The sequence below is a fragment of the Thamnophis sirtalis genome, unplaced genomic scaffold (assembly GCF_051295495.1).
Source record: "Thamnophis sirtalis isolate CommonGarterSnake01/CBP01778 unplaced genomic scaffold, rThaSir2_p1.2 scaffold_8, whole genome shotgun sequence".
Lineage (NCBI taxonomy): Eukaryota > Metazoa > Chordata > Lepidosauria > Squamata > Natricidae > Thamnophis > Thamnophis sirtalis.
In genome coordinates, this window is record NW_028261388.1 from 71,512,572 (window position 1) to 71,534,175 (window position 21,604).

The window sequence follows — 21,604 nt, forward strand, 5'->3', positions numbered from 1 at the left end:
GGGCTTTCGGTTGCCATGGGAACAGACAAACAGCTCCGTGGAGTGGATTCGGCGTCCGCAGCGGAGCTGTGGTTTTTTGTTCGGCGGAGCTCCGGTCTTGAAAAGTGGCCGCTCCTGGGGAGGTGAGCCGTGGATCGACTCCTACAGTTGGAAACGGGCCTTTAGCCACCCCGTCCAGCTCTGCTCTTTCAAATATTATTTCTCGAAACTCTTTCGGTTCTCTTCGCCAGAAATTCCCATGACACTGGTGGGGAATAGAACCAGAGCAATGATCAGCCTGGATGTTTATTTTGGCACTGCAAAAATCCTTTTTTTTTCCCCCGTGGGCTTTGAGAATTCTGTTGTATTTGGATTAAAATCTCAATTTGGTTTTAAAAGAGGATGTATTAAGCAAGGGGCAGGATCTAGCCCAGTGGTAGTCAACCTGGTCCCTACCGCCCACTAGCGGGCGTTCCGGCTTTCATGGTGCGCGGTAAGGATTTGCTGTAACTCTGCTTTATAAATTTTATAAAGTAAAGTTACTTCCCTACTTTATAAATTACCATTTACTGTGGAACCGGTAGGCGGTTAGAAAATTTTACTACTAACAGAGATACAAAAGTGGGCGGTAGGTATAAAAAGGTTGACTACCTCTGATCTAGCCGATCATGGGATAGGAACCATAGTTACATGTGTAGCAATAGCAATAGCAGTTAGACTTATATACCGCTTCATAGGGCTTTCAGCCCTCTCTAAGCGGTTTACAGAGTCAGCATATTGCCCACAAGAACAATCTGGGTCCTCATTTTACCCACCTCGGAAGGATGGAAGGCTGAGTCAACCCTGAGCCGGTGAGATTTGAACAGCCGAACTGCAGAACTGCAGTCAGCTGAAGTAGCCTGCAGTGCTACATTTAACCACTGCGCCACCTCGGCTCTTTTTAGTTAGTGATGATTGTTCAACTTGTAAGTACAGGGCTCTAGGCTAGTTGATTAGGAGACAAAATGTTGGAATAGGTAGGCAGGTTAGAGCTGGCAGTATACCAGAGGTGGGTTCCTACCAGTTCGCACCTATTCGGTAGAACCGGTTCGTCAAATCTATTGAACCGGTTAGAAGAGGTTCCACCAGCGGACCCGGAAAGCAGGCCACACCTACAGAAGAGGTTCCAAAATTTTTTGAAACCCACCACTGGTCCTTGGATATGATTATTCTACACTATCATGCTCATATTTATAAAACTCAGTGCCTCTGTGAAAGGTAAGGATGACTACTGCGTTTGTGGTGCAATCAGAACATTGCGTGTGTTGAAGTTGTTTTAACGCAAACCAAAGATGCCTTTTAAAAAACAAGTTTACATCATATTCTTATGCATGCCAGTGCTGTGTGTGAGGTAATTTAAGGTGGTTCTGACAAGTGTCGTCGGCATCTTCATATCCGGTCACATGGGCGGCAAGCCACTCCCATCCGGTCACATGGGTGGCAAGCCACTCCCACAAAGGAGGCCACACCCACAGAGTAGGTTCGAACAATTTTTGAAACCCACCACTGCAGTATACAGATGGGAGACTCCAGGGAATATCATTAACTTAAGTCTGGGAAATTTAAAAAAAAATCCTAGGACAGTGTTTCTCAACCTTAGCAACTTGAAGATGTCTGGACTTCAAGTCCCAGAATTCCCCAGCCAGCGAATGCTGGCTGGGGAATTCTGGGAGTTGAAGTCCAGACATCTTCAAGTTGCCAAGATTGAGAAACACTGTCCTAGGAGATAACAATTGTCAGTTTGGTCTAGTGGTTAAGGCACCAGCCTAAAAAGCCGGAGACTGTGAGTCCAGCTGGGTGACTTTGGCCCAAGCATTCTCTTTCACCCAACTCATCTCACAGAGTTGTAAGTAACAAAGGTAGGATATAAATAAATTAATTAAAAACTTACTTGTGTGTTACTGCCAAGAAAACTACAGAAATACGAACCAAGGAATCAAGCTTGCTAAATACATTAGCTCCCCCCAATACATTAAAATATATTTCTAAAGACTGAGCCCTGATGATGACTGTTAACAAACAATTTTCTGCCACTCTAACCAAACTTTAGAAAGCCTCTATAATTCACTCTTAATTTTACATCCATCAAAGTTTGAGAGTCTTGTTTTAAATATATAGTATCAATCGAGACTGTGCTAGTTTGATTATTGTTGTTTCACTTACTTAAATTTATTAAGTGTATGATCCATTCCAGTGGTGGGTTGCAATTTATTTTACTATCAGTTCTCTCCTGCGCGCATACGCAGAAGCATCTAGGCGGTTGGGCGGAGACTCCCACTGCTGCAGTCAGTACCGATTTGTCCGATCCGGGGCGAACAAGCAGCAATCCACCTCTGATCTATTCTACTACCATTTAAATATAGGATTCCACTACTTTATTATTTTATATGATACATCCTGCTTATCAGAGATCCCTAACCATAACCCTGGAATATCTATCTACACACTTCTTTAACCTATTTCTATAACATTTAACTGGGCAAAACCTTAGGGTAAAAGTTTTGAGCCAAAATACTTCAAATGGGCTAACTTACATAATACATCTAAAATTCAAGAGCCATGATTCCTGTAGTACTGAAATTTGAAAAAATGTTTGAAACATAACATAAAAATTCATAAAAATCATAAAGCATTTTATGTCATAGTACAAAATGTCATAAAACATTTCCTATGGTGAACTACTGATGTTTGACTGTGCAATTAGCTTGCAGCAGTGGTGGTGCAGTGATTATAATGCAGTGTTGAGGCTAATTCTGATGGCTGCCAGCAGTTTGATCCCGACCAGCTCAGGGTTGACTGAGCCTTCCATCCTTCTGAGGTCAGTGAAATGAGGACCCAGATTGTTGGGAGCAATATGCTGACTCTGTAAGCCAATTAAAGAGGGCTGTGAAGCAGTATATAAGTCTATAAGTGCTAAGTGCTATATAGTTCAACCTGGGATATTTATAGGACAGATATATCTGACTATTTCCCTAAATTCATAAGAACTTTTGAAGTACATTAGAAACTCTGCCATTGTTGAAGCCATTGAGGAATCTGGTAAGGAAATACTTCTAAAATAATGATCCAATAATTCATGGGTGTTCTGGTTACATACTAAAATTCAGCTTACTGTTTACTTTGAAATAGGCACTATTGAATTATAAATTAAATGTACTTCCGTAAGGTTTAATTTCTTGACTGAAATATTTAAGGAATGTTGTGACTTTAAAATATTTCTGGAGATTAATTTTGGAACCATTTCAGTAATATCTTTGGTGATAAGTAGCATTATTCAAGTGGAATATTTGGTTATTGTTTTGTTACAGTATGCACAATGTCTTCCTTTTCATCTGCAAGAATCTCATCTACACCAGCATCTTTATTTGCATTAAATACCAGAAGGACAGAATCCCATGATATTCCTAATATTATCAATCTTATGAAATATGATACAGAAAGATTGTTTGGCAGGATTAATGTCATATATCTTTTGTAAGTAACACCATTATAACACCTTCTCATTATATAAAATAAATAAATCGAATTCTCTTTTACTAATTTCACTTCAAAAACATAACATTTATTTTACAGAGAAAAAACTAATCTTGCAGTGACTGTGATTAATGACAAAAATGTAAGTGTTGCTCATGCTGCATTTTTGGATTATCCTAACTGGGGTATTGTTGATGAAGCTAATTGGGAAACATATATGAAACAAAACTATCCTGAGACAAAGTGTACAGTAAGTATGGACATTTTTTTCACTCAAAAATTCTAATTCTAATTCATTTTTGTATGTTCTCAGAGGAATAAATGCATAATACATTTTATTCTATTTTTATTTTAAATTACAAGAAAACATGAAAAAATGACTTTATTTGCTAGTATTCCTTGATTTTATACCCTTGTCTTCTGAAGTCTAACCCCAAGTATTGTTAGCTTTGTTTGACAGACAGAATAAGACCACACACTTTTTTTGTCCGTATTTATTTATAATTAGTAATGTGTAGATCTGGCTCTGGCTATTAAAAATTCCAAAGGTTTTTTTCCAAGTATCATATATCTCACCTTTAACACTTAATTTTTCCAAATATAAATTCTAAAGAAAGGATGAGGGCAATCTTCAAGAAGAGATGTGAGAGAGTGAATAACTTTTCCCAGAGTTAACAAAATTACCAGTATTCTCCAGAGGCAAGACAAAACCTCTGTTAGCGTCCACAAAAATAATGTCAACAATAATAAATGCATTGATGACATTGAAATGTGAAATAGTTGCACACAGATAAATATAAGTGGATATTTTGAATTATAAATAGTTTATGGAGTTTATAATAATTATGGAGTGTTTCAGCATAAGAAGGAAACCATTATGTTTCCTTTTGCAATAGGAAAGGTAGCAAGCGTGAGTACAAAAACTATAGTGGAATTAGTCTGGTAAGTGTTTGAGGCAACGTTTTGTAGCATTCTGATTGAAGGGGTAGAAGAGGTGATAATGAACCAGATCTCAGAAATATAGCATAGCTTTATTTTGGGGCAGTTGATGTGTAGATCAGATTATTGTTCTTTATTGTGTACTTAAGAAATGTATGGATATAAGAAAGACATTTCTTTTGATTTAAAGAGAACATGTTGGTGAATAGAGTTGAATCATGAATATAGAGATGAAAGTTAGTTGGAAAATAAATGGGAAATATGTGTAATGGAATAAGAAGGTAAGAAATGGTATCCTGCAAGTATTTGGGTCCCAGCATCATTCAGTTGTTCATAAATGATTCAGAATTCTGCACATCTAATAAGGAAATAAAATTTACAGATGACACAAATTTTTCTCAGATATAGTAGCAAAAACCAAATGGATTGTAAAAAATCTCAAAAGAAACATCACAAGCTTGGTGACTGGGTTAATAAACAGCAAATACAATTCAATGTTAGCATTTTTACAGTTATGTCTATCAGAGTGATAGTTCAGATCATCTGCACAGCGTGCATAAAGAAAGCAAATTCCATGCTCGGGGTCACTAGAAAAGGAATAGATTACAAATAAGCCAATTATCACAGATGTAAAACAGTAGATCAAGAGGGAGGGGAAAGCTGAAGAAGTCATCAGATGTTCAAAGAGAGTTTAAAGAACAAAAGTCCATCTACCTCTATGATATGGCGGAAACAAGAATGCAGCCTTCAAGGATAGAAAGGTATGAACGATATGAAAGGTATGAACAATGTTCATTAAATTAGATTTATATTTCTTTTTCTTATCTAAGATCTTTGGGTTTTTTTGGCTTTTTTATTACTCCTTTTCAGTGCTATGTGTAAAATGTTTATGCAGAAAGTGAACAGCATGATACATACATACATACATACATACATACATACATACATACATACATACATACATACATACATACAGTCAGCTTTTCTGTTTACCCCAAGTCAACATATACTTCTAGGTAATACAATAACTTGAGAAAAGGATAACAAAATATAGTGAACTTTTTAAAAAATCCTTTACATTTTTTTCCACAACTAAAATACTAGAGTAGTTTGTTGCAGTGTTGCATTCATTTTTACAAGAACAAAGCTAAAGTTATTTTATTAAAATGAAATGTTTTTATTAAGTTCGTAACTTTTTTTTTTATTCACAGCCTTTAAATACACTATTTATGCATCTATTTGTAGCAAATAATGAATATGCAGTCCATTGTTGTCATGAAATTATGAAGTAAGTGAATTTTGTGAAGATCCTGTATGGGAATTTTAAGATTCAACCTATCCTTGACATTGAATTCTAATACATTTCGGTTTAGTAGTTCTATTTTGAAAGATTGCAAAGCTTATTCAAAGAAGGGAATTGCAGTGTAGTTCTCTTTCAAATTAATAATATGTCAATGTGTATTTCTGTTTATTGGGTATTTGCAAAGCAATTGTCAGCCCTTGTTGAATTTATGTATGTATTTATTTGATGTATACCAGATATTTGAGTATCTTTTTGTTAGCTTTCCTGGTAAACCAAATAGGAAATGCAACTAGATGAACTACAGCTACTCTATACCATGTGCACAATTATTAGGCAACTGAGTGTTTTGACCATATTATCCTTTGTATGCATATTTTCTACCTCCAAGCTGTATAAACTTAAATGCTTAATGGATATGAGCACTTCAGGTGATATCTATTTGTGTCATGAGAGAGGGTGTGGACTAAGGAGATCAACACCCTATATCAAGGTATGCATAATTATTAGGCAACTTGTTTTCTTCAGGCAAAATGGACTAAAAAAGAAATTCAAGTCAAAATTGTAACAAGTCTTTCATAGGGATGCAGCACTCTTGAAATTGCTAAGATATTGGGGCGTCATCGCAGAACCGTCAAACGTTTTGTTGCAAATAGTCAACAGGGTTGCCAGAAACATATTGGGGAAAAAAGACGCACCTTAACTGCCAAGGATTTGAGAAGAATCAAACATGAAATTACCAGGAACTCATTATCCTCCAGTGCTGCCATATTTCAGCCTACCTGGAGTGACCAGAAGTACAAGGTGTTCAGTGCTCAGAGACATGGCCAAGGTAAGGAAGGCTGAAATCCGACCACCGCTGAACAAGACACATAAGTTGAAACAGCAACATTGGGCCAAGAAATATCTGAAGAGAGATTTTTCAAAGGTTTTATGGACTGATTGGATGAGAGTGACTCTTGATGGACCAGATGGATGAGCCCGTGGCTCCAGAGCTCCACTTGACTCAAATGCCAGCATGGTGGAGGTGGGATACTGGTATGGGCTGGTATTATGAAAGATGAGCTACTTGGACCTTTTTGGGTTGCAGGTAGACTCAAAATTGACTTCCAAACCCATTGTCAGTTTTTAGAAGACACTTTTTTCAAGCAGTGCTACAGGAAAAAGTCTGAATCTTTTAAGAAGACTATGATTTTCGAAGTACCGTATTTTTCGGAGTATAAGACGCACCTTTTTCCCCTCAAAAAAGAGGCTGAAAATCTGGGTGTGTCTTATACGTAGAATACAGCATTTTTTTTCCTCCCAAAACTCCACCCACTTCACCAAAATGGCCGTGCATAGGCTTGTAGAGAGTTCTTGGGTGCTGAGGAAGGCAGAAAATGGTCCATTTTTTGCTCATTTTTACCCCCTCCCCCCCCCCCCCGGAGCACTCTATAACCGGGATGGCAAACCTATGGCATGCTGGCCAGCTGAGTTCAGCCTTTTTTAAAGGCATTTTTCACCCTCCTCAGGCTCCAGAGGCTTTATAGGAGCCTGGGGAGGGCAAAAACCGCCTCCCCCCAAAGGCCCTCCGGACTCTTCAGGAGCTTCCCTGAAGCCTTCGGAGCACAAAAAAACTGGCCCTATGGGCAAACTGGAAGTTCGGGAACGGACTTCCGTTTTGCTCGTAAGGCGAGTTTAAGCCCTCCAGAGCATTCAGGCCTTCCGGAGGTTTCCCTGAAGACTCCGGAGGACGAAAAACGACCCAACAGACAAACAGGAAGTGACTTCCGGTTTGCTCATAGGGCTGTTTTTAGTCTTCCGGAGCCTTCAGGGAAGCCTTCTGAAGGTCCCTGAAGGCTCCAGAGGACTAAAAACGGTCCCATGAGCAAATTGGAAGTGACTTCCGGGGGGGGGGGAGGCTGTTTTTGTCCTCCCCAGGCTCCTATAAAACCTCTGGAGCCTGGGGAGGGCAAAAACAGCATGCAAAAAATGGGCGGGGGAGTGCCTGTTATGCACACATGCATTCTGGGGTGGGGGGAGTGTCACGCATTGCATTATGGATGCGGCATGTTCATGCATGACTCCCCCTGCTCTCCCCCCCTTATGGTACGTGAGCCAAAAAAGGTTCGCCATCGCTGCTCTATAAGGGCTATCTATGCCCTTTTTTTAAAACGAAAAATGGGCCGTATTTTGCTCATTTTTGCCCCCTCCCCACAACTCCCAGGAGCACTCTGCAAGCCTCCTAAAGGCTATTCATGCCTTTTGGGGGGGGGATGGGCCTGTTTTGGAAAAAAACTGGCCGTTTTTGAGAGGTTTGCAGAGTGCAAAAACTTTTTTTTTTATTTGCCTCTTCAAAACCTTGGTGCATCTTATACTCCGGTGAGTCTTATACTCCAAAAAATACGGTACTCCACTGTGTGGTTAGTCAGTAAAGGCCTTAAAGATGAAAGAATAATGACATGGCCCCCTTCCTCACCCAACCTAAACCCTATTGAGAACTTGTTGGCCCTTCTTAAATGGGAGATTTAAGGAAAACAGTACACCACTCTAAACAGTTTCTGGGAAGCTGTTGTTGCTGCTGCACAAAAAGTTGATCATCAACAGATTAAGAAACTGATAGACTTGGGGAGGAGCCGAAGTCGCGATGACGCAACGTGCAATCTCAATGCTCTGAGAACGCAGTTGACACTTTTGTCTTTGGGTGGTCCAAACAGACTTAAACCGTCCCATAGAGATGGTGCACAGGAAGAATACATCTTGCTGATCACAGGGATATCGCAAAGTCTCTGATTGATCCAAGAGAAACTCTTCAAGCCGGTGACAAAAAATCCAGCCAAATGGCTGATGAGGTCGGGACGGCTCCAAAACGGAAGGATATGGGAAGAGAAAGTGTTTTCAGCTGGTGAGGAATTTTTACTGTTTTAAAAGTGACTGCCTATAAATAAACTTAAAATTAATTTAAACTGGAGAACAGAAGAAATAAGCAGTGGAATTAAATTTGGACTGGTTTTGAACAGTGGGTTATCTTACTTTTTAAATGCTATTTTTATGGATGGAATTTATCCAAGCTTTTTAAAATGAATGGATTAAGTTTCCTTCTATTTTTTTTTACTACTCTCCGTAATATATGGACTAAAACTCTCCTCTTTTATTACTGTGGGTGCTTTTCTAACTCATTTAGAAATCGGACCTTTTTTTTTAAAACTTGAAATACAAAAAGATTACAAAAAGAAACAAAGAAATGGTAACATTGTAATTTTGTAATGCTGCTACTCGGAAGCTAGATGTTTGTGTATTGGAAATGAAATACTTTTTTCACTGATTATCTTGGCTTGGCACTTCAGGGACTCAGCTTGTTTATAGTGAGTGATAAGAAGAAAAAAAACATACAGATGTCGCTTTGAAATAGATTCTTAACCAGAGAAAGGTGAAATGTTATTGTGATGCTTAATTCTGCTAAAACCTTCTAAGCTAGAGTAGCAGTATTTGTCAGCCGGAAATCATGGCGCAATTTCGACACCAGAAAGAAGTTTTAAATCTGCAAAAGATATTCTCAGAAATATAGAAATTATCAAACACAAATGAGAGGATAGAGAAGAAGTTGGATTACTTAGTGCATCTAACAGTAAAATATGACTGAGAAATTGGAGATGTTCATCAAATGGAAAAAGTGGCGGTTAAAATCCAAAAAATTGAAGAGGAAAATGAATATAAAGAAATTAAAATTGCTGAGACTTATGGTGATTGGTTTGTTTCTGAAAATGGAAAGAGTGGAATACTGAAAGAAGAATTAAATGGAGGGGAAATTTACCCCAGATGGGAAGATACAGAAGAGGAAAAAATAAAAGAATTTATGATCTTAAAGAGAGAAATCTTATTAGCAATAGTTTTGATAACACCACCGACAATCAAAGATAAGCAGATAAAAGGAAACAGAAGAAGGGCATCGAAATTACAAGAGAGATCTTATAAGCAAAGAGTTGCTAAGAGGAGTCCATACAAAGCTTATTAAGGAGATGATTAGAGGATTCATGTCACAAATGGCAGAAGATATGACACTGTTTTATTACTGGAAAGGTACAGGTTGATAGCTGGAAGAGTATAATTTAAAACTAGCTAAACAACAAAATTAGTGATAGTATATATAGTTAAATAAATAATTGATAATGATAATAATGTATACAATGTGTAGTGTTATGATAAGTAATAACTGGATATGAATATTGAATGGCACCCATGAAAGGAAGATTAGAAACCATTTTGGATTATATATAAAGGTTAATAATAATAATAAAAAAGAATTAAGTAGGTTCAGTTAAGTTTTGATTACTGGGGGGAAAATGATATGAGGCAGGATATAGTCAAATAAAGGAGTGATAATGATAACATATATGTATGGGTGCAATATAAGGAAATGAGATGTAAATTGTAAACAGCGATTTGGAAAGAAGGATAGAAAACTTTGTTACTAAATATTATGGAGGTTTAGCTAAATTAGGACATAAGGATTTAGTGTCATTGGAGGATTTTAGAAATAGTAAATGTAATGCCAGTATGTAGTTATGTATTAAACCTTGCTATATTTTATGATGAAGGAGATTTAAACAACTGTAGTCAAATGAAAATGGAGGTATGATGACAGTAATATATATAAATATCTGAGTTAAAATGCTTGAGTTAATATAAATTATGCTTGATGACTGTGGAAGAGATGAATGAAAGTTTTTTATAACCAACTGATACACTTTCTACAGTATGTAAAAAAGGAAGATTTTATGTGTTGTGTTTGTTTTGAAAATAAAAAATAAAAAAAAACTTTTAAAAAAAGAAACTGATAGACTCCATGAATGGAAGGCTTATGACTGTTATTGAAAAGAAGGGTGGCTATATTGATCACTGATTTTTCTTTTGAACTGTCAGAAATGTTTACTTGTAAATTTTGACTTGTTTGTTTATTAGTCTCACTTTAACAGATGAAAATAAATGAGTGAGGTGGGATTTTTTAATTTTTAATTTAGTTGCATAACAATTCTGCACACCAGTGGTGGGTTTCGGATCCCATTGCAACCGGTACGGTTGCAAAGGGGCCCGACGTCCTCCACATGAATGTGCGCAGTGCACGCATGCGTCCTGCTGTCCAGCAACACCTTCGCAAGCTACCACGACGCTCCAGCTGTTCGGCGGAGCATCACACAGGTGCTGTACGTGCTATACATTTGTGCAGAAGTGCCGAAGACTTTAAAGACAGGTAAGGAGTGCAGGCGGGCAGGTGGGCCCTCCAGAGCACCGTACCAGAACGGTACCTGGTGCTGTGGGCAGGCTCCGGTACGCCTGTACCAGGGCATACCGCCTGCAACCCACCACTGCTGCACACTGATAGTTGTCCAATAATTGTGCACACATAGATATTCTCCTAAGAAAACCATAACCTCACTTTTCCTTTCTTAAATATTCAGGTTTGGGGTTTATTAACATTTTGATTGACCGAGAACACTGTAGTTGTTCAATAATAAAATTAATCCTCCAAAATACAGCTTGCCTAATAATTGTGCACACAGTATATTGTAAGGCTTAATTAACAGAATCTTGCAAGTCTGAGAGTACAAACTTTCCGCCCACCATTTTAAACTGATTCATTGGGGAGGGGCCTGCTTAACTTTCTTTGACCATTAAACAATTAACAGGCTTGTTCCTCTGTTATCTGACAATTTCCTAGATAGGATCTCTGTTCAATCAATTACACTGATTAATTGTTCTAACTGTCAGGAAATTTCTCCTTATTTCTAAGTTGCTTCTCTCCTTGATTAGTTTCTACCCATTGCTTCTGGTCCTGCTCTCAGGTGCTTTGCAAAATAGCTTGACTCCCTCTTCTTTGTGGCAACCCCTGAGATATTGAAACACTGCTATCATGTCTCCCTTAGTCCTTCTTTTCATTAAACTAGACATACCCAGTTCCTGCAACTGTTCTTCATATGTTTTAGTCTCCAATCCCCTAATCATCTTTGTTGCTCTTCTCTGCACTCTTTCTAGAGTCTCCACATCTTTTTTACATCGTGGCGACCAAAACTGGATTCAGTATTCCAAGTGTGGCCTTACCAAGGCATTATAAATTGGTATTAACACTTCATGTGATCTTGATTCTGTCCCTCTGTTAATGCAGCCTAGAACTGTGTTGGTTTTTTTTAGCAGCTGCAGCACACTGCTGGCTCATATTTAAATGATTGTCCACTAGGACTCCAAGATCCCTCTCACAGTTACTACTATTGAGCAAGGTACTACATATACTGTACCTGTGCATTTTGTTTTTCTTGCCTAAATATAGAACCTTACTTTTTTCACCATTGAATTTCATTTTGTTAGCGCCCAATGTTCAAGTCTGTCAAGATCCTTCTGTATTTTAAGCCTATCTTCTGGACTGTTGGCTATTCCTACTAGCTTGGTGTCATCTGCAAATTTGATGAGTTCCCCATCTACCCACTCATCCAAATCATTGATGAAGATGTTGAAGAGTACTGGGCCTAAAATAGAGCCTTGGGGTACCCCATTGCATACTTCCCTCCATGTAGATGTAGTTCCATTGAGGACTACATGTTGATTGCAGTTGGTCAGCCAGTTACGAATCCATTTGGTGGTGATGCTGTCTAACCCACATTTTTCTATTTTATCAAGTAGTAGATTATGGTCTACTTTATCAAATGCCTTACTGAAGTCCAAATAAATTATATCAACAACATTTCTCTGGTCCAAAATGTTGACACAATTTGTTTTGACCACTAGTAGTGTTCCTTGTGAGTGAAGTACTTGAATGTATTTACAGGTATGAGTGTGGGTGTGTGTTGCATTTGCTCTCCTCCTTTTATCAGCTAAGCCAGGGAAATAGGTGTCACAACCCCTGGTATGCCCAAGCTGATAAAGGAGGAGAGCCTGTGGCTTAGTGGTTAATATAACTGCTTAATATGTAATAGTGGGCATACAGGGGTTGTGACACAATACATACCTATTTCCCTGGTTTAGCTGATAAAGGAGGAGAGGCTGTGGCTTAGTGGCTAATATAACTGCTAGCTGATGAGAGCTAAATAGCTTGAAATAGATCTATACTAAATGCAGCACAAATGTAACAAGGCAACATAAAAAAATGGCTTTCTGCCTGGATGGTTCCCAGAGTGAGCCGATAGACAGAAAAGGGAAGCAGTATGCTCCTTCCCATATTTGGGCATACCAGGGGTTGTGACACAATACACACACACACACACACACACACACACACATACACACAATCTGTAAATATTTTCAAAAATGTTTACTAATATAAAAAATTGGCATTTCTCAGTAGGCTGACCAAAAATTAGAAGAATTCTTAGTCTTACAGTGTGTTTAAGGCATTATGTTTAAGGCATTAAGGTTAAGGCATAATCTTTCATGAGCTACATCTCAGTTCATCACAAAGCTTAAATTTATGCCTTAAAATAAAAAATGAATTAGTTTAAAAGGAGTTGCCGACCCCCTTTTGAATTTTGGTTATCCCACATTAACATAGTTCTCTTCCTAAAATGTTCTCAGTAAACTGGGCATAGCTTTGTATAACATGTGGAAGATCTGTTATAAAAAAAATCTATTGATCTAGACTTGATCTTGAATTTGACATGAAACTATAACCAGAACAGCAGTCATGTATATATAATCCATAGTTCAATAAATTTACTTACCACATTCATATGTTGCAAGCCTAATCTCGGGATTAGCAACACAGCACTCACTGCAGCCACTTTCCCATTTATATTTAAAGTAAAAAATAAAAATAAAATGTTTTGAGGTGTTTTTTTAAAAAAAAGATACAAGTCTTGGAACATCTTGCATGAATTCTCCAGAAAATTAGTTAAGTTAATTTTTGGTCTTTTAGCTTCTTAGAATGGCAGCTCCCATCTTGCAAATATTTGTGATCTTGCCTATATGACACCATTTCATATGTTCACTTGATTCCTGTGCTCTGAACATACATCTATTTTTTGGTAGAGATTATATGAAAATATTATCTTGCTGATCATTCTACTTCGGTAAAGAAAATTAAAACATGTCTCTTATTATGGTGTACAATAATTTGTTTACCTAAAATAAACAGAAAATAAATAAAATACAATATTGTTCACAGGACTGTTTTTAAAACTGTACCAGAATTACATTTCATATTTCTCTTCATACCATTTCAAGAGGACTTAGGTAAGGATTTGTTTAAGTTCTTTATGGCTCCTAAAACCTTTCTCCCTTTTCATTGATCCAATGCAATTTTAAGAAATCAGCAGCAGACTCAAATAAGTGCTACCTCTATTATTTACTACCTCTGTTAGTATCGGAACAAGCAGATTCATCAGAACTTTCCATGTGCTAGATAATTATTATTCTGTCATATGATCAATTACATTTGGAATGCTAAAAGCAAACAAGCTATTGATCTTGAACATGCATTGGCAATGTTTGGCACTAAGAATCTAGCTGGAAAAAATATCAAAGTAATAAAAATGTATTCAATTAAGGGAAATGTATATTACAACAGAATTATATACAACAGTATATAATAAGAATAAATCCCGTTACCAAAAAGAATAATAAAAATACAAAGGAATTAGGATGTATTTGAAATATATTCCTATCTTTATTAGGGATTTTGTTGAAATGCTGTCTGCTGTTTATAGTAATCTATTTTGTTTACTGGCTTTTGATATTAATAAGTACAAAAATAAGAATGGATGACAATAATTCAATGAATCACCTAACCATTACTGGTTTATAATTTTTGCTTCCTCTCTTAGTAAATAACAAGACTGGGAATTGCAATTTAACCTCCTGATTTCCCAGATGACTGTAAACCACATTACCAGAAGAAGGGTTTAAGTTACAGGAGGAACATTTTTTTTCAGCATTTGAAGGACAGGAGTCGGAGTTAGAAGCCACTGAGGGGCCTCCTGCTCCCATTCAAATACTTGATTTTGCCTTTGAATTTTAGTAGTGTGATAATCTAAGTGCTGAGGAGATGCAGGTGGACTATTGGGACAACACTCTTTATTTAAACACTTAAATTAATAGTAATTTTAATACCAGACATTAGAAACAATATTTAGTGAAGTTTAGCTGAAGAGTCAATGCAGTCTGTGAGTTACCTTTTCTACATGTTTGTTGTCTTCAGGTATAGATTTGGCAGTAGCTTTTGAGCCCATGATGAATCGTATTAATTCATCTCTGATTATGGAATATTCCCTCCATGTGTCACACAGGCATCACTATTGTCCCCAGTTGTATACTCGCTGTGCCAGGTAATATTCTGCATTATGTGTGAGAGGGAACTAATCTTTTGTTGGTATCTTCATTTGTGTCTTTCAATGTTCCTTAATCATCCTTAATGCATTTATGCACCTTTTATGACATTCTATTCCAATGTGCGTTTTTGCTCTTGTTTCATTAATGTATTTGTTTGTTTGTCTTATTGGTATGATTCCATTCCAATTCTTCCCTACAAAAATCCTGCCACATTTCTTGGGCTGAGAATGAATTTCCATGGCTGAGAATGGACCTAATATTGAATCTTCTCAGTTTTAATTCAGTAATGACCAGAGTCCGCTGGCACTCCATTTAGTTATAAAATTGTAATATGAATATTTTCTATGATAATAACTATGACATTATTATGCTGTCAGTATTTACTATTTTAATGTTTGGAGTTTGGGCTACTGCAGGATTTTCATATAGTATATAATACCTAATTTTGTGTGTGATTCTTTCCTGATTCACTGGAATGGCTTTTCGACATGAGAATTGGTGGTTTATCTTACGGAATTTGTACTTGTGAAGAGAAAAATGTCTCTGACATGCTAGTTACTAACTTTGTGATGATGATCATGAAACTAATGTAATTTGTTGTTGAAGGAAGAGAAACATTCTCTCAAAAGCAGTTTGAAATGTCAGCACTGAGATGCTTGTTTAGTTTCTATGGTAACTGGCTAAATGTGCAAGTGTCTTCTCATATCTCTACTTCGAAACATATTTAAAAGGCATTTAATATTGAAAGAAAGAAGAAAATTGCATTACTATCACATTTATCAACGTCACATGCTTATGCCATATAGTTCTTAAAACAAATCATTTAATTAGATGGGTTTCTTCGCATTCTGACAGGTAGTCAATGAGTTGGGAGTAACCAATCATTAATTGACCACCAGAGGTCATCTTAGACCTTTTAAAATAGATCTTGGGTTCGTTAGTGTACGGCATTTAGTGAAATTGGGGTTAGCAAAACAAAAAGACAGAGACAACAAGAAAGAAAAATCCAGCTTTTTTTAGTTCTCTTATAACATAATTAGTGGAATAGGTAAGCAATATAATGAATGAATAAAGGCTGGCTAATTTAAAACTTTAATCTTTGAAGGACCTTTGGCTTATTTAAAGATTTCTGCCCAAAAATCCAGTGTTTGAAACTTTTTACAATCACCAGCTAGAAAAACATAAATCACTCTTAGCAAGAACTGAATACACTTTCCATTCTATGTGTAACTTACTATTATAGCTTGCTTTATTTTTTTTAAAAAAGTATAGTTAATTTTACATTATGTATACAAATATATTTCAGGAAGCCTATGGCCAGTTATACAAATAGTATTTTTGTACATCTAAACACGTGTGTGCTTTATATAAAAGAAAATATACAAATATATAAATACTAGTAGTATTTGCAACTAGCAATTTCTACTTTGACAAGAAAAACCAATTTACATTCAAATAATTGAAACAATAATTGTTATCCAAAAATCCAAATACCTGAAGAAATAATGTGTGTTGGTAAAAAAATATATTATTTCATCAAGCATTTGTTGTGATATGGGTGAATAATAATAATAATAGACCAGAAATCAACTCAAATGTTATCTAGGAAGCTTTGTGGAGGTTTGTCCAAAGGAGCTCATAAAATCCATCATCAATCTGAATCAAATCTCATCCCATTCTTCTATGTTCTATCTATGGAAATATATATTTTAATAGTGGATTATCCTATAGATATCATAGAACATCTTTAGGAGTGCATTTTTATGTGGCCCTGGATCTTAAGAGTCTATTGTTGCTTAATTACCATTATTGATAGCTGGCAGACAGGGGTGGGTTTCTCGCCCCGTTCCAACCGGTTCGGTTGGAACAGGGCTGGCGGCGTCCTCGTGCACGCGCGCGGTGCACGCATGCGTACTAGCATCTGTGCGATGCTCCAGCTGCTCCTGGAGGATCGCGCAGGCGCTGTACGCGTCCTGCGCATGTGTGGAAGCGCAGAACTCGTCAAAACCGGGTAAGAAGCGTGGGCGGGCGGCTGGGCCCTTCGCTGTTCCCGGAAGTTACTTACTTCCGGGTTCGCTGACCAACCAGTTCGCAGGGACCGCCACGAACCGGTTGAAACCCACCCCTGCTGGCAGACATGACAGAACTTTATTTTTTAAATGCTGAAATATCCTTCTTCACTTCAAGGGAGGAGTTAGAACTTAGCAAAACTGAGGATGCTTCAAAAACCTATAAAACTTGAATTATATTTCTTGTTGAATTGTAAAATTGTTTGTTTTATAACTGTTAGATCATGTTAATCAAATATGGCTGTATGGATAAATGATCTCAGTCTTGGCATGTTCCAAGTAATAATTCATATTGCTTAATTCATATTACAATAATTCAATAAAACATTAAGCAATCTTTCTATACATTCACCTTATATTCACATACTACTTTCCTCAACTTCGCTAAACTGATTTGATTCTCATATTGTGCACCTGGTGATCCCTATATGTAAAATCTGTGTTTCTTGCTTGAAGCAGATAAATAATTCTGTTTGCAAAAAATTATTAAGTTATATCTTTAAGTACTGTGTTTATCCATAGAATTCCCTAACAAGCTGGTCCCATGCTAAGAGTCCCAAATAGAAGAAATATTTATTTTAATAGACTTTTATTAGCTTTTACAATTTGTTTTATTTTGTGAGCCACTTTGGGAAGACTGTTGTCTTCAAAGATGACAAAGAACTGGATTCAATTAAATAATCAATACTCTTCTTAAAATAATAAGAAAGTCTTGATGAAATGTACAATAAAGAAGTCTTTTGTGAGCCATAGTGCTAAGCCGTTGTTAACACTTCTTGGTAAATGTGCAACTCTCATCATTCAAATATTTGGTACAGGTACTAAAAAAAACTCCGTAATCTGCCTATAAATTGTTTATTTCATAAAGTACAAAATACATTATTGCTAAATATGAAGAAAGTAAGTCCATGGTATTTATTTATTATTAAATTTACAATATATGCCACCCATCTCACTTTTGCAGCAATCCTGAATGGCTTACAAAATGATAAAAAGACAAAATGATTAACATTACAAAAGATTAAATGAAGACTAAAAACCAAGACAAGCAGCATCGAGGTGGAAGAGATCTTCTCTCTACCCTATCAGCCACTCTCAGCATAAAGCATCCCTATCAGTACCCCAGGCCAGCTGGCAGAGCCAGGTTTTAAGGCTCTTCCTGAAGGCCAGGAAGGTGGGAGCTGATCTCACTTCTCACCTATTACAAAGGCTGGGCCATATGTTATATAAGACTATATTTTTCCAATAAACTGGATGGATTCCTATTGAAACAAGTGAGAACTATTTAGTTTTTTGATAAAAGAAGCATGGAATCTGTCAGAAAAGAGAAGCCAATATTTAGTTTACCAGCATTACGAGAGTTACGAAGTCATGAAAAGGCAGGCATTTCATATTGAATATAATGTACATAATATCATATCATATATTGTATATAATGTACATAACATGGCAAGGTATTCCATTTTTTCCATATTTTATTCCTTTAAAAAAAAAGTTATGGCAGGGTATTCTTTTATAATATTATTCATGTTTAATCTTATCTAACTAGTATTACAGCTTGCAAATTCAGTTTTTTGGGGAATGAGGAGTGTGCTTTTTTCGTGATTAAACAGTGATGTCTCTTTCCATGTCCCCACAGCTGCTTTAGAAACTTTTCCAAGGTCATGTTCACACAATATGTGGAGATAATTGGGAACAGATCCTGAAGCAGCTGTGCAAGCCTGGAAAAAGATGCAGCTGCTTTAGTGATTCAAAAAAGGGCCCAACAAATTTCTGTAGAAAGTCTGGCAAGCCACTTTCAGGATCAGAAAGATTTCCAACTTCTAATAAATAGTAATTGTAATATATAATAGCATATGATTCAGAGAAAATATATCATTACTTGATAGCTCATGAAATGCCCACATATCTTGTACTACATATTTTTCTAAATATTATATGCAGTTACAGAGTGTGGTGTACATGCTTTGGTATGTGAAAATGATCACTAAGAAGTGATATCAATGTGGTACCATATATTTGAATTTAAGTAGCACATAAATACTGTGGGTATGTATATTTAGATACATGTATACATATGTGCATATATACATGTACATTTATAAATTGGAAATCCTGAATTGTTCAATAAGCAAGCCTAAGATACTAAATCATATTCCTTGATATAACCAATCCGTATATTCCACTTTCCTAATTGATTTGCAGCCTAATAACTAGTTTGTGACTTCATATGAGAAAATTTCCCATTTCAAAATGCTCAGACTAGTGCAGAATGTGTAAGTCAAAAGATATGCAGTTAGAATTGTATTGATATTGCAACTGTAGTTTTTATTTGTATAATTTTGGTATGCCACAGTTCGACATAGTATGGAAGATTTCTGGATACCATTGTTTTCATAGCAATTTAAAACAAAATGCTTGTCCATTGGTAGCATTTTAAAGTGATAAAATTATAAATAGTTAATGAACCTTGATCAATAATGCTAACCAATGATAACAATAATACAATATTTGAAAATAATCCTTGTCTTTAGTGTCATATATCAACTATCAGCTTAGTTAAATATGAATAATAAGTCAGTTTGATACATACTGCAAGTACGGTAGTTGCGTTTCCTGAAATCAGTAGGTCTCTGAAGATGACTCAGAATGTATTGAATTTCAGATTATTTTAATTCAGGGAAAATCTCTCAGCACATTTTTTAAAGCCTTGTCAACCTGAAAATGTAAAATTACGCTATATCCTAAGCAAGGCTCCCTGGCTTCAGAAAAATTAGAGGCGAAGGCCAGGCTCAGGAACAAGCATGAAGCTAAGGAATTCAATAATGTAAAAGTCTTTACTGAGTGCAATGAAGAGGTAGAGCTACAGCTTTTATGTTCTTTATAAAACTACCTCATAGCTTCATCTCTGAGTCTTTTAAGTCCTGACATTGCTTTTTTCTACCAGAACAAGGCCTATCGGTTCCTCTCTCATCTAGTCTGACTCTTTACTTCTTTATGATCCTTGACTTGGCCAGGCCAAGAGTCTTCTTAGAAAATTATGTTTCCTTCCTTTGTATATTCCTTTTTTCATTTTATGTAGTCTCTCTTCCTGTTTATTTCTTATTTTTCTTTAAACGTATGTATTTAACTGAAACAGGGCAGAACTATTTCTTTCACTACTGATACTACAGTAAAGGTACTCTAAGAAACACCTTTCCCATTGACCATATTCTTGAAAACAAGAAAAGTCAATATAAATCTATCCTTAAATAATTGGGCATATCTCCTGCAATCATGTTTTCATTATACTTGCACAATTATGTATAGGACAGAAGAATACTGTATCAGTTCAATTTTAAAAATCCCCTAGATTTCTAATGCCTTCTCTTTGCTTTATGACATATGTGTTCAGAAACTCCCCACTTTTTCTCTAATCAGATTGTTATAATAATTAGAAATGACTTCTGGGGTATTCAGTTACAACTGTATTTTTATTTTATATCAGAGCTGGTTGTTCCACGTAGGTACAACATATCATATTTCATTCCAGAAATTTTTCTGCTGTTGAATCTTAAAGTAAGGCATTTATTTCTTTTATATGCAATATATTCATCATAACTGGAAGGGCAAACTTTATTATAAATGTAGCTCAATCACGTAAAGATATATTTTAAGTTCCTAGTTCAAATGAGACCGCATCCACCCAAAGCTTGTTTAAATATGCATTGCATTTAATCTGTCTTGTCTGTTGACAATTAACACAGCTCATGTTTAGAGTTAGGGTTAGGGTTATGTGCTCATGTTTAGATAATAATCGGTACCTATTTCAGTTATTAGATTATATTTTCATTTTTAAAATTGTTTAACAACCCTTATACTATTTGTTCCAGTAGCCTTCAATATATAATTATATGATTAATTTTAATCATAGGATTAAAAAGGAATTTGCAGTTATTTTGACTATTAATTCTACCAGTGGATTGGTTCAAAAACTAAGGATAGTTGTGCTGATGGGTAATCTGAATGAAAGACTTTGATTTGGTGCTACGTTTGCTGTTAAATCAAAACTCTGTCATATTATGATGTAAATCCAAATACTGGTAGCTGAGATTGTACTGTATAGCAATGGCTGAAGAAAGACACTTTTCTTGTTGCTTATATTAATTTACATATTATTGTATTAAGCCTTTACATTAAAATGAATTAAGTAGTTTGCATCTCCTATAACCATCCATCATCTCTGCATAAGATTTTATGCTATCTTGCAAAATGTCCATATTTTATCGCTTATTGGTGTTTTTTGTTTATCTATTATACTTACATTATTTAAAACAAAAATAGAATCCTAAATTATTATTGTTATTCTTAAAAGGATAATCTCATTTGTAGGGTAGAAGACCATGATGATCTCACCCCAATCTTTTTACGGCATAATGATACTCTAAGGCAAACCTATGGAGACTATTTCCTTGCTGAACTGATAGAAGCTCAAGATGAAAATAATCTTGCTGTAGTTTGTGAGGTAAGC

The 21,604-nt window shown here is 36.1% G+C and overlaps 1 protein-coding gene across 1 annotated transcript in view; it reads left to right on the top strand.

Annotated features, from left to right (window-relative positions):
• Positions 1-29: 29 nt before the first annotated feature.
• The window catches only part of CFAP61 (cilia and flagella associated protein 61), a 157,339-nt gene continuing 135,764 nt past the window's right edge, over positions 30-21,604 (top strand). Inside the window, exons 1-7 of the mRNA XM_087721896.1 lie at positions 30-122; positions 3,327-3,492; positions 3,592-3,742; positions 5,643-5,719; positions 13,863-13,930; positions 14,895-15,021; positions 21,466-21,598. Of these exons, the coding sequence (XP_087578022.1) occupies positions 3,335-3,492; positions 3,592-3,742; positions 5,643-5,719; positions 13,863-13,930; positions 14,895-15,021; positions 21,466-21,598 (714 nt within the window). The 5' untranslated portion in view covers positions 30-122; positions 3,327-3,334. The remainder of the gene's footprint in view (positions 123-3,326; positions 3,493-3,591; positions 3,743-5,642; positions 5,720-13,862; positions 13,931-14,894; positions 15,022-21,465; positions 21,599-21,604) is intronic.